This window comes from Syngnathus floridae, chromosome 11 (genome assembly GCF_059516105.1).
Source record: "Syngnathus floridae isolate MCC-2025c chromosome 11, RoL_Sflo_1.0, whole genome shotgun sequence".
In the NCBI taxonomy this organism is placed as follows: domain Eukaryota; kingdom Metazoa; phylum Chordata; class Actinopteri; order Syngnathiformes; family Syngnathidae; genus Syngnathus; species Syngnathus floridae.
The window spans coordinates 15616274-15632130 of NC_142423.1; the positions used below are offsets into that span (position 1 = coordinate 15616274).

The window sequence follows — 15857 nt, forward strand, 5'->3', positions numbered from 1 at the left end:
TATATTGTCCAATCATAGTTGCCGTCAACTAGCGCGCAAATAGTGCCAAAGGGGACACATAGCCCGTGGTTTCACTGTATGACCGCTTTCCCCAAGTTGGCTTCTTGATATTTATGTTGGCTAACACGGCGGGTCCACCGCGCACGGCGTCAAATCGATGACGAACTGTGCACTTGGTGAGCGGGCGGAGGGTGTCATGCGACTATTTGGACAGGAAGGACCGCTCGCAGTCGTGGTAGCTGTCCCGAAGGACATAACGCCACGACAATATTGAACCATTTGTAGGGTGCAGAGGATTGATTTTTAAGCCGAACACCGATGGCGCTCAAGTGGAAGGCGACCATTTCAGACTTTTTCCGTAGTCCTTCCCGATTTGTCTCGTCCAAATCGGCGGATATTTTCCTAGCGGAGTTGCTCCACGAGCTCCGCAATGACCGAGTTCCCAACGGTGTCAAGGTATGATTCCGTGCAGTGAATGATCCTGATACCTTCGTTATCTTGATATGCTTTAGCGCTTCTCATTTGTGTCGTGATGGTAGTCATGACTCAACTTTGGAGCCATCTCTTTCCGAATAAAGAAAGTCTTGCAGCCACGGGAAGCAAACAAAGTGCGCTGCGTTTTGTGAAAACAGCTATATGTTTTGAAGTATGATCGGGCCTGTTCGGGTATTGCACACTCATCCCTGCTTGGATGCGACCTTTGTCCCCAAATTGTAACCTATCCCACAGTCCCGTGCGTGCGTGCGTGCGTGCGTGCGTGCGTGCATTCGATCGATCGATCGATCGATCGACCATAGTAGAACGTTGTCAACGAAATGAAGAAAACAATGTCACTATAGAGTTGGGAAATGGTGTTTGGATTTCATCTTAAGATTTGAGAAAGTTACGAAATTTCAAAAGCAGGCAAAAAGATCTGGTTGGAATGGCCCGATGAAAATGGCCCAAAACGTGGGGTGTCTGTCACTAGACAATGGTATACTAGCATACTTCAAGTGAAAGTGGCTTCTCCCCCCCCCCCCCCCCCCCTCCTCTAATGAATGACATGTCGCTCTTCTCAGGTCTATCTGCTGTCCCCACTATGTGAGCAAGCGGCACTCCTGTGTCCCACGCTCTCTGCCGGCGAAGAGACGGTCCTGGAGCTCCTGTCGGTCTTTGCCCACTGTCGGCTTCCGTGCGTTCAACTTCGCAGCTGCCTCCTCGTCACTCTGACTTCGGTCCTCATCTGCAGCTCTTGCGTGAGCAACAAAGTACACGTCTGCGTGGACTTCCTGGATCTGCTCCTTCAGATAGCGCAGGACACGTCCGCCTCGCACGGTGACGGTGCTCTTCTCTTGCGAGGCGTCGCGTGCGAGTGCCTCCGAGAGCTGGAGACGTGCCGCCCCGGCCTTCTGTCCCAGCGCCTGGAGCTCATAGGGGAGCTTTGGAGCAAAGAAAGCTCAAGACTTCATCAGCCGTACGCCAGACTAAATACTTTGGTGTTGAAAAATGCCCTTTACCAGCTGGCCGTGGACCCCGGCTCAGGGAACGACGATCTCAAATCACTGTTGGGGGAGAACGACCGGGAGGCCGAGCGCCAATGCCGTCCGACGGATAAAGACGCGGCCGCCTCGTCCTCCCTGGCGATGGGAACAATGCCTACTCTTCACACCGGGCAAGACTGCAAGGATTTGCGCACGGTCCTGTCGAGCACTCTGGAGAACTCTTTCCTTTTGACTCCACCGTGTCAAGCGGAAGTTCTCCGCAGACTGGTGCAGGTTGTCGCCATGGTGCCTGTCGTTCGACCGTCCATATTTCGAGCTCAGCTTCTGCGTCTGCTCGCAACCGGCCAGGTTAGTAGTCTTTGCCGCTAAAGTCGTCGATCGACTTGTTTTCTAGCAGGGCGGCGCACCGCTTATCACGTCCTCCTCGCAGCGCGGAGATTTGAGTCGACTCGATCTAGAGGGAGTCCGTGCTTGCCAGAGAGGTGACGGACCCATTTTCAACGTAACGGCTATGAGGGAGGGGCCTTTCTAGATGGACTTAGGGCCCGAGCAGCGACCGACCGTGAAATAGCTTAGCCTGTTGTATTTGAACGGATGATACTTTTCGATCCGTTGTACAAAAGGATTATGATTGGGTTTTTGTTCTCCCCCCCCCAGGTTTGCCTTCTTCACGTTACTCTGCTGATGAAGTGCACGTACACGGACAGCTTGTTCAGCACCGATGACGAAGCTTTCGTCCTGCGACGCTTAGTGCTTCTCTCCCAGCATCCTCTGCTCAGCAAAGCAGAGAAACTCTTCTTTCTGGACTGCATGCTGCACTTTCCCGAGAACAGGCCGATTGGCTGCGGAATCGGTCCGGAAAGTCTGCCCGTGCTGCTAACGCCCCAATTGGCCTATCCGCTCTGGCCCGCCGTACTCCACGATGACGCCACCATGCTGGCCCGCTTCAATCTGCTCTTGCTGCTCCACCAGGAGGAGGGCGAAAGAGACGGCGGAGAGGAAGGCGCCGCTCTGGTCTTCCTCTACCAACACCTCCGCTCGCTGCTCGACATTGTGACAAGAGGACGCGGTCCAAAGATGGCGGTGCCCTTTTTCAGGGCCCTTTTCCTTTTTCTCGTCTCCTTTTGCCAGGTGGAAAAATTCGCCAACAGTCTCGCAGAGCAACTGTGCACACTTTACGGCCGTCGAACCGACCTGGCTCTACACCTTCTCAACTTGGCCGACCGGACTCGTGACTCCTTCCCCGAACGCGGCTGGTCGGCGAGACTCTGCGGAGCCTTGCAGCGCGTTATCGTTGAGGCCCCGCCCGCCCGATTGACCTTAACGGACCTCCGTTGGCACTTGAAGGTGCTGGCGCGAGTGGCAGAGGAAGGGCAAATCTCGCAGCTGAGCACGCTGCGACTACTCGCCGACGTCACCGTTTGGCCTGGGGTGTGTACGACCGCCGACTGGCGTCTGGGAAAGGGTGTGCTGCGGATTTGCCGGCGCTTGATGGCGCATCCCGGCCTGGACGCGTTACTTCCCTCTCTGGCCGACGTCCTGCAACATCTCATGTGTCACTACGACGACGCGGACGTCGGAGATCACGCCCGACTGTACTACAGCCTTCTGACGACTCTCTCCAAAGAGAAATTGGCGGCGGGGATCACCACGCGGGGTTTGAGCGAGGAAGGACCGAACAAACACTCGCTTTCCTGCATCGTGGCAGACACCGAGAGACTGACCAGCATGCTCACCGTTCACCGGACGGACGAAGCCGTCTTCAGGCTGGCGGAGTCCAAGTATCCCGAGCCGAGTGTGGCGAATGAGCCGAGCCCCGGTGAGACGGAGGGCCGCTGCTGGCGAGCGGACGCGCACCGGGTTGCCGGATTGAAGCGGTCGCACCTTACCTTGAAGTACCAGCTCCATCATAGCGTGTCCAAGCTTTCCTGCTCGGATCAGGTCTTCAGCCTCCGCCTGCACTTCAACGTCAGGGGCAGTCATTACGAACAACTCTGCGACTTGACCGTACCCTGTCTTTTTCCAGAGAGATTGTCTCCCGTGGTGGAGCTTCGATTGAAGCCCCGCTTGCCCGTCCCCGTCACCCTGAGCGCCAGCGCTATGTTCAGCACCTTCAATGACCTTTCTTGGTATACTTTACTGCCGGACATCCACGTGTGTTTTCAGCAAGCCTTTTTGCCTTTGGCTGGGGGAACACTTGACAAATTGGCTCTTTTTCAGGACCTTTGGGACCAAATAAGTGAGGAAGAGCAAGCAGATTATGCTAGCGCCTTGTTTTGTTGCCAGCTGCAAGCACAAGAGCTGAGGTCCACGGTGGAAAAGCACCTGCGGCCGTTCATGATACCAGATTCGGCCAGGAAAGATGAATTCAAATTGTTTTTTGTCATTCCCCCACAATTTCACATCCTGCTGAAAATAATGTCACAAGAGGATGCTGTCCATTGCAGTATCGCTACAGATAACTGGCGGCTACTGCCTCATATCGGTTCTTTCCTTGCTAACCTATTCACGAAGCCTTTGCCCAATAAGGTCGTCGGTAGTCCGTGACGTGTCATATTTTGGTTTGACATGAAAACTGTCACCATATGTTTTGCCCTCAATAAATTGCTCAATGGAACTGATTTCACACGTAGTGGGTTTTTTTGTTTGTTTGTTTCTTTTGAATACCAAATTGTGTCAGTGTAAACCTTTTTGTTGGTAGGGAAGCTCAACTCTGCTGGTCTCTGTATTTGTTGTGAATGTTTTGACGTAACTTTTGTTGACCTCCTTTATAAAGCCACCTCATGAACTGGTGGTCAGTTCCACATTGCCTCAACTTGTGGTGAGCGCCCATGTAAATCACCAAATTGTAAATTCCTTTCAGTTGATGCCCACTAATTGCCAAAGTTAGCGAAAATTCAACATTTTCTGCATTACAAAACCAACATAAAAATGTGACATAACTTTTTGGTGTAATTTCTACATTTCTAGTCAACATGTTCAGCTCATTGGCAGTCTTGGGAAAAGGTCATTCAATGTCACTCCACAAGTTTTAATTCAGCCTCTCAACCTTCACACGCAATTTATGTTCTCGAGTTTTGTACATTTCTTTGTGGGAATGACGACAACGCGCGTGCACGCACACACAGGTAAAGGTCAAATCGCGGAAAGAATTTTGGACCCAAATCTCTCCCCGTAAACATCTTGGTAAGCGCCTCCCAATCGAGCCCCTGCACGGTCGCCACGGAAACCCCACGGCGTAGTTGCACGTCAGTTTCGCTTGCATGGGCCCGCCTGCCTGGCTGCCTGCCTGCTGCCTGCCTTGCCTGCCTGCCTGCCTGCCTGCCTGCTGCCTGCCTTGCCTGCCTGCTGCCTGCCTGCCGTGGATGCCGGCGAGCAGGGGGGGGCGGTCTTCTCGAACGCGAAGAGCCGAGGCCGAATAAGAGCCCAATAACACAGACAGGAGTACCTCAATAATATGAGTAATTGCAGATAGGCTGCACTTTTAAATGAATTCATTCGTTCGCCTGGAGTTGATCGGATACACCCCACAAATGCAGTGCATTTGTAAAGAGCTAAGGATTTCACTTTCTTTCTTTTTTTTGGTGGGAGACGTGGAGAAGTTTGTTTCCGTCCGCTGCAGAGCGATACTTTGGAAGGCATAGGGAGACAGGAGACACCGCGGCCGACGGACGGGCCTACTGCTATGATTGGATTTGATGTTGGGCTACTCCAAGGAATTGACCTCGTTTGTGCAACTTTATTATGCATCTTTAGGTCAGTGACTGATTCTTATGCTAACATTATTATCATCAGTTGGCTGAGACAGTGACATTCTTGCAAAATGATAGTCATTTTGGCACAACTAAGAAGCTAACATAGCAAGCTAATTATTTACCACCCACTGAAGTTATCACAGGTAGTGGGATAGCGTCTGCTGTCTGTACGATTTCATGATTGTGCGACCTGAATGTCTCCCAAACATGAGTCCACCGTCAAGGGTGCTGGGTTTGTTGTGTACGTGTACGCGCGCTCGCGCGTGTGTGTATGTATGTTGTGTATGAATGTTGTGTGTGTGTATGTATGTATTTATACACACACGCACACTAAATGTATGTGTTAAAGTACACCATGTTAGTTGGGAGTGTTTATCCAGCAAGCATGAGAAGCGACCCCCACTATTGTTAGTCCATTAATTTCGGAAAGTGCCGAAAGCCCGTGGTCAGTTCACCAAAATTCAACTTATGCCATGAGTTATGTCAAATACTAAGAGTTGCAATCAAATTGTAAGATTGATATTTTTGCAATTCGTTCGATCATTTCGTCTCATCGTTATGATAGCAACGCTAAAAGGGCCCAGTCGCGTTTTCCTCAAATATCCTCCATGCAGTTAGTTAGTTAGCTAGCTAGCCAGCTAACTAGCTAGCCAGCTAGCTAGCTAGCTAGCATCTATGTGGCTTGTTTTAGCAAGAGCGACCAGCTGCTCTTGGAGTTTACTTTGGCTCCAAAAATACTTTTCGAGAGAGAGAAGCAGTTGGGTGATTTCAAGACATTGTCGTTGTTATTTTACCATACACGTTTTTGCCCGTTTGCGCTGTTTTGATGACTTGTGTGTTTGGCGACATTTGTAACTTCCCTCGGGCGTGTGAATCCGACTCGGAACATGGATGTGGCTTGTGTCGGCCACCAAAAGTGATCAACTGCTCTCGTAGCTCACGTTAGCTCCCCCCCCAAACATTTTTTTTTTGACATTCGTCATTGTAGCAAACCTTTTTGAGATTTTGACGAGACATATTTAGGCCCGTTTTCTGTGTTTTCATAACGTCCATCTATGGCTACATTCCTAACCTCGCCCGAGCGTGTGAATCCGACTCAAAGCTCGGCTGTTGTTGATGTTTTTTCTTTTCTGGTACCCCCTCCGTGCGGGCAATCGACGGAACCGATCCGCTTGGTTGGTGACTTGCTGTTCCCTCCCCCACCTTAGCAACCCCCAGCCCAGCAGCCTTGAGAAACTGCTCGTATTTTCGTGGGGAGCTCTTGTTTTCTGTTGGAGCCTCCGCTTTGCTCAAGTGCGTGCAACCATTGGCGCAGAAAGCAAACGTTTGCAAACATGCTTCTCACTCAACTCCAAAGACACATCAAAGTGGAGTTCTTCAGGTGATTGAGTGGCATAGAATTGGAACGTGCAGTGCTAGTGCTCTCTCTGTTCGGGGTCGCCGCCCGCCACCTTGCGTTTGTGAAAAACGGGGACACTTGAGCAAATGTTTGCGGCCGGCCGAGGGCTCCTGCACTTCGTGCCAATTGTCCTATTCTGACATTGGCCAGCACATTGCATTGATTGGTGTTGTACGCATGCTCGATTCTATTTTGTCGGTTCCCAGGACGGCCTTCTGGGTTTAGTCACCGGTCATCTCCCAACCTGAAACACAAAGTTGCTCAGTCTCCGCTCCGAGAGAATCCGAGGGCTCGGCGTTGCCCACTGTCTGCCGATACGTTCTCCCTATTTGGCTGACTCGGCGGAGAGCCTCAAGTTTCTATCTTCTCGATTGGAATACGTTGTTGTCTTAAATGAGAGACATCTCTTGAATTGTGAGTCCATGGCTTTGTGTAACAAGTGCCTCCCCTCTTGTGTGTCCACAGGTCCCCCACACCCCCACCCCCCCCCATGAGTGTCAGCCGAGGGCTACGGCTCAGAGGCGGCTCCCCGACACTGGAGTGGTTGCTCACTGTAGTCGGAGCCCTTTAATTTGTCTTTCCCCTCCCGACTCCATCCTGTGCCGCTAGCCCTCGCTGTAGCCCTCCCCTTCCTCCCCCCTTCCCCAACCGCCCGAGTGTCGCTGTGCCGGACGGACGTCATGAGCATAGTAATCACTCTAGGAGTCACCACACCTGAAACGTCTTACACAGAAATGGCTGCTGGATTGGAGTAAGTTTTCCATGCGTCACGCTGGCAACAAATGGCACCCCAACACCCACCACACGTGAGACTTTTAGGTTGAATGCACAAACAAACATCTTCTCAATTGGAAAACAAAGCCAGAAGAAGAGAAAAAGAGCAAGGTTGTTTGGCGTTGGCTCAAGAGTTGCATTAAATGACACGTCCACATTCCATCTGCAATTTCTGAGCTTTCCTTCCTTCTCGTGTGTACGAAGAGGCAAGACTGTGTATACCATTTGCTTTACTACCATGTTAACACGGGTTATACTTAACGTTGATTTTGAACATTTCAGCCCTGAATCTGTTGAAGCAAGCCCCGCCGTGAATGAGAAAAACTTCAACAACCACACTTGTGGAAGTGCACAAAGTCATGGGTGTTGCGGACTGCCGTATGCTGTGAGTACAAATGACTCTTTCCTTAGTTGCGTTTTTGTGCAAGTACTGCGCAAAAGTGATGGCACCAAGTGATGGCAAATGGCCAAATGCATCAGAATTTGCATTTCAGGGGCTGCGGCCGGAAACCTCTCATTGACTTTTGCGAAGGGCTATTCCATGCAGCACTTTTTGGTTGTTGACCTTGGCTCTTTTCAACTGCAGCGCCATCTTTCCCTTTGCTCCCAATCTCTCAATCTACTGTGCCGAGCGAGGCTCAGTCGTTGGTCTGTGATTCTCCAGGGTGGCTCCCTTGTTTTAGGCTTCCGTTTCCCCACCTTCTACTGTTTTTCCACTTTCCACGTTGGCTGAGCACTCATCCACATGTTGCGTGCAGACAAAATGTCACTGGAGGCTCTGATGGCAATTTGTCCATGCCAAATCATTGTGAACACATCAAATAAAGGACTCCAAAATTGACGGCAACATCTTTGCTTCAACATCTGAATACGCAAGCAAGAAGTTTTGGGCAAGGTTTTGCCCGCTGAAATCGGGTCCTTATTTAATCCGTTGAAATCCGGAGGGAAGGCTTGCTTTCGATTCTCCCCCGTTGATCCGTTTCATTTCCTGGCAAGTCCCCTGAAAATGAGGTGTTTTAAGCAGGCCAGGCCGGCCGCCTGGCCTGGCCTGGCCTCGCCGTGCCGCGCCGCGCCGCGCTGGGCTGAACGCCCATCCCCGTTGCGGGAAGTCTGCTGCTCTTTCCAAGTCCAACTTTGAAATTTTGATAAGCAGACCTCCGGTGCTGACTGGCAGCGCGACGCCACCGCATCTCCTGCGACGGCTGCGTGGACGGAGGGAGATTCTTGGCTACACGGACGGCTGACACGGCCAGGAGGTCCAGCGAACAAGGTGCTCCTGCCTGGCTGCCTCAGCGGCGGTGGCTAACGTGGGCGGGCGCTGGTGGGCACGGATGGAGCTTTTTGCCTGTCTTGACGGCGGGCGTCTGTGACGCGGAGCCCCATGTCTGTCTGGCGAAAGGCGGAAATTGTTCTGCTAACCTTGTCTCTTTAGCCGTCGAAAGCTAATTGTGCCTCGACGAGACACGGGAGCTAACTGGCGTGTGTCTACCTACCTGCCTGCCTGTCTGCTCATGGAGCTCTAACAAGTAAACGGCGGTCAAAATCATCAGCAAGCGCCACCAAATATCACATGCACATTCCTACTACTGTCTGCTTCAACGTGTACAAATCACCTTCATGGACGGACGGGTGGACGGATGGAGCGAGCCGAGGCTCCGCCGGGAGGTCCAATCTCAGATTGGGAAGGGGCGCTGCGCTTTTCTTCCCGGCCGTGAAACAGTGGAGCCACGCTACGCCCTGGGCAGGGTCTTCCAGGGTGCCAATCTACAAGCGTTCCTACTCCTTGATGTGGGCACACCGGTCGGTGATGGCAGAGTTTGGTCCGCTGTCACAGATAGAACCTTTTTGGAGACGGGCAAGACATCGAGGCGGTCCGCCCGGGTCGGTGGCGGCCTCGGTATTTGCCGATGCTGCCGTACTGTCGTTTCTTCAAGCGTTTCCAACTTCATTTCCAACTCAGTCGGTCGGTAGCTGAGCGCCGACGAGGAAAATGAGCACCTCCAAATCGGAGACGGTGGTCGGAAAAGGGTGCCAAAAGGCAACGCTCCATATTTATTTATTATTTTTTTTTGCATTTGTTCCATTTCACGGTTGACCTAACATTGATCACTCCCTGCCACTGCATTTGCCTTTAATCTCTCTCCATCATGTATTCAAACTTGCATTTGTTTTTGGACAAGGAAAGCGAGCGTTTTGAGTCATTGTCCCGATCTGCGCATGTACGTATCTTTTGCTACGATGGCCTTTGACGTGTGAAGGCATTCATCTTGCGCAAGCATCATGTACTTGGGACCGTTTTTGCCCTCACGCTGGACAACTGTTGTTTGAAAACAACAACAGTCTCCCGTTGTGTGTTGTCACAGGATCACAACTATGGTGCCCCCCCTCCTCCCACACCGCCCGCTTCCCCGCTCTCTCAAACCACGGTCGGGCGAACGGATCTCAACGGCGCCGTCCGCGGTTCCCGTTCGAGCCAAACGACGGAGGACAACTCGGCAGACAGCGACAGCTCCTCGGAGGAGGACGGGGCGTCGGCCGACTGGTGTCACTGCGCTCTCATGTCGGATGGCTTGTTTATTAAATGTGACCACTGCAGGTGAGCCACGGACAATGTGCCCTGTCTGGATCCCGGCCCCAAAAAAAAAAGCCCGACATACTATATGGCCATCCAAATGATTCTACCGCTGGCAAAAGCCTCCATATATACACACACACACACACACTAACCTCCAAAAGTTATGGGCCGGATAAATACGAGACAAGTCATGTAGAACTTGCTGCAAATGTCTCCCCTGATATGAGTTGTGTATGTTATCTAGTATGTTTGTAGACATGCCAATACATGTTACTGATGTCATTTTAGGACGCGTTGGTTTTGGCAAATGTATTGGTTGAAGCTCCATTTAGTCATTGCCACTGGATGTTGTAAACTCTCATTTTCCATCATGTTGTTTTGGTGGTGCTCTTGTCGCAGGGGACTCGATGGGAGGAAAGCAACGGATGGCCAGCACAGGAAAACGGAAATGGTCTCAGGTATTTGACTTCACTTCACGAAAAGCGACGATCAGAGACCGACAACGGACTTGCGCTTTCTCGGTAGCCGCAGAAAGCAGTGCCACCGAAAGCGGCGATGAAGAAGTATCCCCTTCCACCGTCTCTTACACTGCCACCCAGCATACACCCACCAGCATCAAACTGACTGTCAACAGGGTCAAAAGAAGTAAATCCAAAAAGAGGAAAAAGAGCGCCGAAAAAGCCAGTGCCACACCAAAGGGCAAGAAAGTCAAAGTAGGTCACGCTGGTACACCCTTTCAAAAAGGACTCCTTTTTCACGCCGTGTGTTCTCTCAGGCTTTTCGGGAGGGTTCTCGCAAGTCTATGAGGATGAAGGTACCACCTGCCTCCGTCCGCTACGTGGCGTGGACGTAGTAAATACTTTGCTTTGACTCTGTGCATCTTTTCCTTTGTCAAGAACTCCACCACGGAGGCCAGCGCGCTGGACGGGATCACGGCCGAGGGATGGGAGAGTAGAATCCGCAAGTGGACGGAGCAATACGAGGAGGCGCTAGCCAACCAGTACAGCGCCGACGTCCAAACGCTGCTCCGGCTTCGCCGCGCCGTCGGAAGCGCGGAAAGAGGACCCGTCGGTCTTCCGTCCACCGCGTCGGTCGACGCCGCAGCCGCCGATACCATCGACCGCACCCAGCTGGCCTGTAATCACACTGTGCTGGGCTCACAGATGCAGGTTGGCCCGGCCATCCTTCTTGAATAGATTGCCGTAGGAAGTGGGCGGAAATAGGCAGGAATCTGAATGCGCGCCTGACCTACCATTGAGAGGGAGAAAGGCTCGCTCGGGCGCATGGGGCTTTGAGAGCCGCAGACGGAGAAAGAGACGGGCGGGCAGGCAGGCTGGCTGGCTGGCAGACAGGCTGGCAGGCAGGCAGGCAGGCAGGATGGCAGACAGGATGGCAGGCAGGCAGGCAGGCAGGCAGGGGTCGGTGATCCATCCAGGAGCAAAACAATGTTTACGGCAACCTTACTGGCTAAATACCATATTGCATCTCTTGCCTTATCGCTCGCAGCTGCAGTTGGGACGTGTAACGCGTGTGCAGAAACACAGGAAGATCCTTCGTGCCGCCAAGAACCTCGACCCCGACGTCCTTATTATCGAGTATCGGGGGAAGGTCATGCTCAAGCAACAGTTTGAGGTCAACGGGCAATTTTTTACAAAGTAAGTACAAAGCACTTTTCTTTCTTAACCCGGACAACGCAAAGCACGTGGTTTGAAACGAAAGACACTTGAACGGTGCATTTTATTCAATCCTCCGATATACTCTACTCCTCCACATGTATATGCCTTGTGAGTGGACTTATTTTCCACAAGTACCTTGCACAACCCAGGCCATGTCTGTCTTTCAGGCCCTACCCTTTTGTACTGTTTTACTCCAAATTCAATGGCGTGGAGATGTGTGTGGATGCAAGGACCTTTGGAAACGACGCACGCTTCATTCGAAGGTCCTGCACGCCCAACGCCGAGGTGAGTTCTCCGCAGCGAATTCCCACTTCCGGGTGAATAACGTATGGACTCCTTTGTCAGGTGCGCCACGTGATTGCCGGGGGTATGATCCATCTGTGTATCTATGCCATCGGTCCCATTACAAAAGATGCCGAAGTCACCATCGGATTTGATTACGAGTTCAACAGCTGGTCAGTACCGCTTTGCAGAATGCATTTTTTTCCTTTGTTTTTTGCTTTCACCCTTCATAACCTAGCATTTCTTGCTTGGATAGATGCTATGTGCTTATTTAGCGCCTTTTATTGGCATGTGCTCCAATTAACCCGCCCGTTTGTTCTGATATCCGTCCATCCATCAGCAATTACAAAGTGGACTGTGCTTGCCATAAGGGAAACCAGAATTGCCCTGTGCAGAAACATAACGTGAGCCCCGGGGAGAGCTTAGCGACGGTAGCGCCGCCCTCTCCTTTGCTCGGTGCTGAGACGCGCCAGAGAAAGGCCCGCAGAAGAGAACTCCAGGTTTTCCCCATTAGCGACCACCACCACCACCACCACCAAGAGGCCAAAGAAGTGCAAAGAAACAGCGATGCAGAGGTATGGAGCCCATACATTTCAGTGAGCGGTTTAGCTCCAAATAGTACTTTGGGGGGGGGAGGATTCCAGGTTCTAATCACTGCTTTGCAAAGCCTTACCTGTAAGCATGAATCATTATCTGCAATTAGGGACTGTTGGATGAAATGAAGATGCAAGAGGCTGAGGAAGGAGAGGTGGATGAAAATGGAATTGTCATCGGCAATAAAAAAGTTTGTATTGACCTGTCACGTTACAGCCGAACCTTGATTTTGCGCGCACTCTGGGGGCCACCATTTTGGAATTGCGCTCACCCTGAAAGCGCCTTGGAAGGGAAAAGAAAATTTGGGGTCGCGAGGGACGTTCTGTCCTATTAGCAGAAGCAGAAGTCATGAAAAGCCCTTCATGATGGCCGACTTATCAAATGATACATTGTCACGGGAAGTGAAGGACTAGTGCTAAGATTTACGTGCTAGTTATTGGACTTTGCACGGTCTTTGGGGTCCGTGACCAAAGCGCGTAAAATCAAGGTTCGCTAGCTGCCATTTTGATGACGGCATCATGTTTGTGTTTGATTCCAAATGTTTTGTTCAATTTGTCTCGGATTTAAGACCGTGAACACTCTCGAAAAGAGACGAAGGAAGACGGGAGCAGATGGAAAGGAAGATGGTGTCGAAACAGAAGAGGGAACCAGAGCCGTCGCCCATAACGCAGGAGTGGGCGTTAGCACGCGTCGCGCTACCTATGTCACAGTCAGTAGTACTGGTATTAGAAAGAAAGAAAGAAAAGTCTGAAGTATTTTCTATAGCCATATTTCATGATGTTTTTCATAGGAAACTATTGAAGGGAAATGCTCCTTACCAAATCTGCCCGCTCCCGTCGCCCCTCCTAAACCGGCACGCTCTGCTAAACCACGTCCCAAAAGCCGAATGTCTCGGTACCGCTCCAGCTCGACCCAACGTGCTAGGCGGCAACGCCAAGCGCTAGCCCAGCAGGCCGCCGCTGCCGCCGCCGCCGCCGCCGCTGCCGTAGCAGCTCCTTTGCCCGAGCAAAATGCCGGTCTGGACGAGGACGCTTTTCACGGCCCGTATGGTTTGGAGTTGGGCCAAAGGGAGAGCGGCGGGATGGCCGCCGGACAACTGTTAGATGAAGATGGCCAGGCTCTTAACTGCATCAACAGAGGCAACTTACGCTACCCCAAGACCAAAAAGGTTAGACGGGCTCAGACTTTTGATGTTTGCCTTGTGATTTTCTTTTGTTTGCTAGAACTTGCATTCAAATATACATGGCTTGGACAGTTGTGCTTAGTCAGTCAAAAAATAAAAAATATATATATATACACACACACACACACACACATATACATACAGGGAGAAAGCAGATTGAGTTTTGAGATCGTTGTGATCCTGCATTTCTCGTTGAGTTCTTTTCATGGCCAATGATTGTTGTTTCAGTACCTGGTGACGGAATGGTTGAATGAAAAGATTCCTGGAGGGGAGAAGACCCAGCAGCAAGAAGCGACCGTTGAGCGGCCGCTGCGGATAACCACCGATCCGACCGTGCTGGCCACCACCCTCAACATGTTGCCGGGCCTCTCCCACTCTGTCATCTGCACGGCGCCCAGACACTACATTCGCTTTGGCTCCCCTTTTAATCCCGAGAGACGCCGGCCCCGTCCGCTTCAGATGGACGGCACCTATGGCTGCTTTAAAAAGGTCTTGCACCCTACGACAGGCTGAGCTGAGCTCAGGCTGTTCAACGTTCCTTCCATTGTACATGTTGAACGAACGTGCTTGTATATTGATGCAGAGATGGATCAAGCAGGTGGAGGACGAGAGCTGTTTAGCCAGCGTGGCGGACGGCACCGAGTCCACCTCCTCCCAACAGAGCACCAGCGGCAGATCCACCCCCAATCCCTTTTCCAGCGGTATACATTCATGGTCACAGCAAACGGTGTGTGTGTGTGTGTGCGTGAGCGCTCGCGTGTGCCTGAGACCACTCCCAATTTTTGATCCTAGAATCCAACGCACCTTTGAAGAAGCGCCACGCCAAGTATACGACGGAGACGTCGCAGCTACCCTCGGAGCTTCGCCCGCTGTCGCCCGTCACGCCGCCCCTTCCTGAGGACGATGCGCTGCTTGCGCATCTTCGCCACCCCTACGGCTCCTCGTTTTCCAACGGCCTGGCGTATTCGCCGATGACCTCGCTTTCCGTCAGCCGCTGCAACACACCGCTCCAATTTGAAGTAAGCCGAGTAGTAAGGAGGACTTGTTTGTGGCCAGATCCCATGCCGTTGGTGCCAATAGAGTTTGTATTCGCTACCTCTATCTGCCGCCTGCTAAAAATGGGCTTCCGTTCACCTCGTCTGATGCTTAACGGCGATGAAACCGTTTTCCGAGACTTGGCGTATTTACGCTAAGGTTGCGAATGAATATTTGGGTTGTAGTATGTTTGAAGCTGACAAGTATCTAACCGCCTCCTCTGCGTTTCTAGAATATCTCGTCCCCCGAGGCATCGCCTGTCGACCGGCCAGAGTGCGTCTCTCCGGAGGTAGCTAGCTGCATTTGTCGAAAGCTCATTTTTTGGTATCGATCTTACTTTACCGTATACGTCCGTACGTACGTTGTCATTTTTTTGTCGCACTTCAGACCGACTCGGATAACCCTCGGACGCGGCTCCCGGATCTTTCGCTGTGCTCTCACTCGGCTGGAGCCGCCGATGATTTTTTCCTTCCCGGAGCTTCTTTGAGAACCGATTGCCCAGATGGAACGAGTTCCTTCAAGCCGGTGTCGAGTTCGACGTCCGAGCGAAGCCTCCTATCTGGGAAACAGGCTTTCAGGACAGAGTTCAACCTCATCTACACTTGCTCCCCCCTCAATGCAAACTTGGGAAACACTGTGGCCGCCGACGAACGCTTCTCTCTATCTGAAGGAGGCTTCTCCCCTGGAGAGTCATTACATAATTCCTTGAGTGGCCACGGGCTATTTGGGGACGCGGGCTCTGACTGTACGTCGCCGCCGTACAGTGAACTTCATTACGGCGGCGGCGGCTACCCGGAGAGTAGTACGTCTCCTCACAGCCACAACCCACCACAAAAAAAGAAGGCAAGTACACAACATTCTTCTGCTTTATGAATTTACTTTCACTTTTGAAGGAAAATGGGACTTTGTAACAAGCAGTAGGTAGGCTGTCTGTCAGAAAATGGTGCAAATATGACTATTAAAGACACTGTAGCTTTTACCCTCATCAGCTCCTCCCTCATCTTCTTCAATCTCTTCTCACCCTGACCTCCTGGCTGCTCTTTGCATACTTTTGGCCTTTTCTTCCGAGGCAGAGGGCCGACCCACCAGCATACCGTATGTTC

General features: G+C 51.8%; 2 protein-coding genes across 6 annotated transcripts; both read left to right on the plus strand.

The window, feature by feature from the left end:
* The first annotated feature begins 40 nt into the window (after nucleotides 1-40).
* Nucleotides 41-4102, plus strand: ap5b1 (adaptor related protein complex 5 subunit beta 1). 4 transcript variants are annotated; one of them, XR_015861212.1, is made up of 5 exons: nucleotides 41-456; nucleotides 1059-1829; nucleotides 2139-3422; nucleotides 3508-3610; nucleotides 3702-3848. XR_015861212.1 is itself a non-coding variant. In XM_088389092.1 (4 exons), exons 1-4 carry the CDS (start codon nucleotides 319-321, stop codon nucleotides 3718-3720), a joined length of 2400 nt encoding a protein of 799 aa, XP_088245218.1. In that variant the 5' UTR covers nucleotides 41-318; the 3' UTR covers nucleotides 3721-3868. The 4 variants fall into 4 exon arrangements, 3 of the variants coding, with proteins under 3 accessions (XP_088245218.1, XP_088245219.1, XP_088245217.1); XM_088389092.1 differs by having other exon boundaries at nucleotides 2139-3610; nucleotides 3702-3868; XM_088389093.1 differs by lacking the exon at nucleotides 3702-3848 and having other exon boundaries at nucleotides 3508-3681.
* Nucleotides 4103-4746: 644 nt separating this feature from the next.
* Nucleotides 4747-15739, plus strand: setd5 (SET domain containing 5). Of its 2 annotated transcripts, XM_088389627.1 has the most exons (21): nucleotides 4747-5237; nucleotides 7101-7386; nucleotides 7692-7794; nucleotides 8563-8679; nucleotides 9773-10005; nucleotides 10384-10442; nucleotides 10510-10697; nucleotides 10760-10798; nucleotides 10881-11153; nucleotides 11491-11639; nucleotides 11828-11945; nucleotides 12006-12115; nucleotides 12283-12517; nucleotides 12646-12726; nucleotides 13105-13245; nucleotides 13327-13704; nucleotides 13948-14208; nucleotides 14303-14420; nucleotides 14512-14738; nucleotides 14987-15043; nucleotides 15142-15739. In XM_088389627.1, the coding sequence occupies exons 2-21, from the start codon at nucleotides 7316-7318 to the stop codon at nucleotides 15625-15627; spliced, it is 3444 nt and encodes a 1147-aa protein (XP_088245753.1). In that variant the 5' UTR covers nucleotides 4747-5237; nucleotides 7101-7315; the 3' UTR covers nucleotides 15628-15739. The 2 variants fall into 2 exon arrangements, with proteins under 2 accessions (XP_088245753.1, XP_088245754.1); XM_088389628.1 differs by lacking the exon at nucleotides 8563-8679 and having other exon boundaries at nucleotides 4748-5237.
* The last annotated feature ends 118 nt before the right edge of the window (nucleotides 15740-15857 follow it).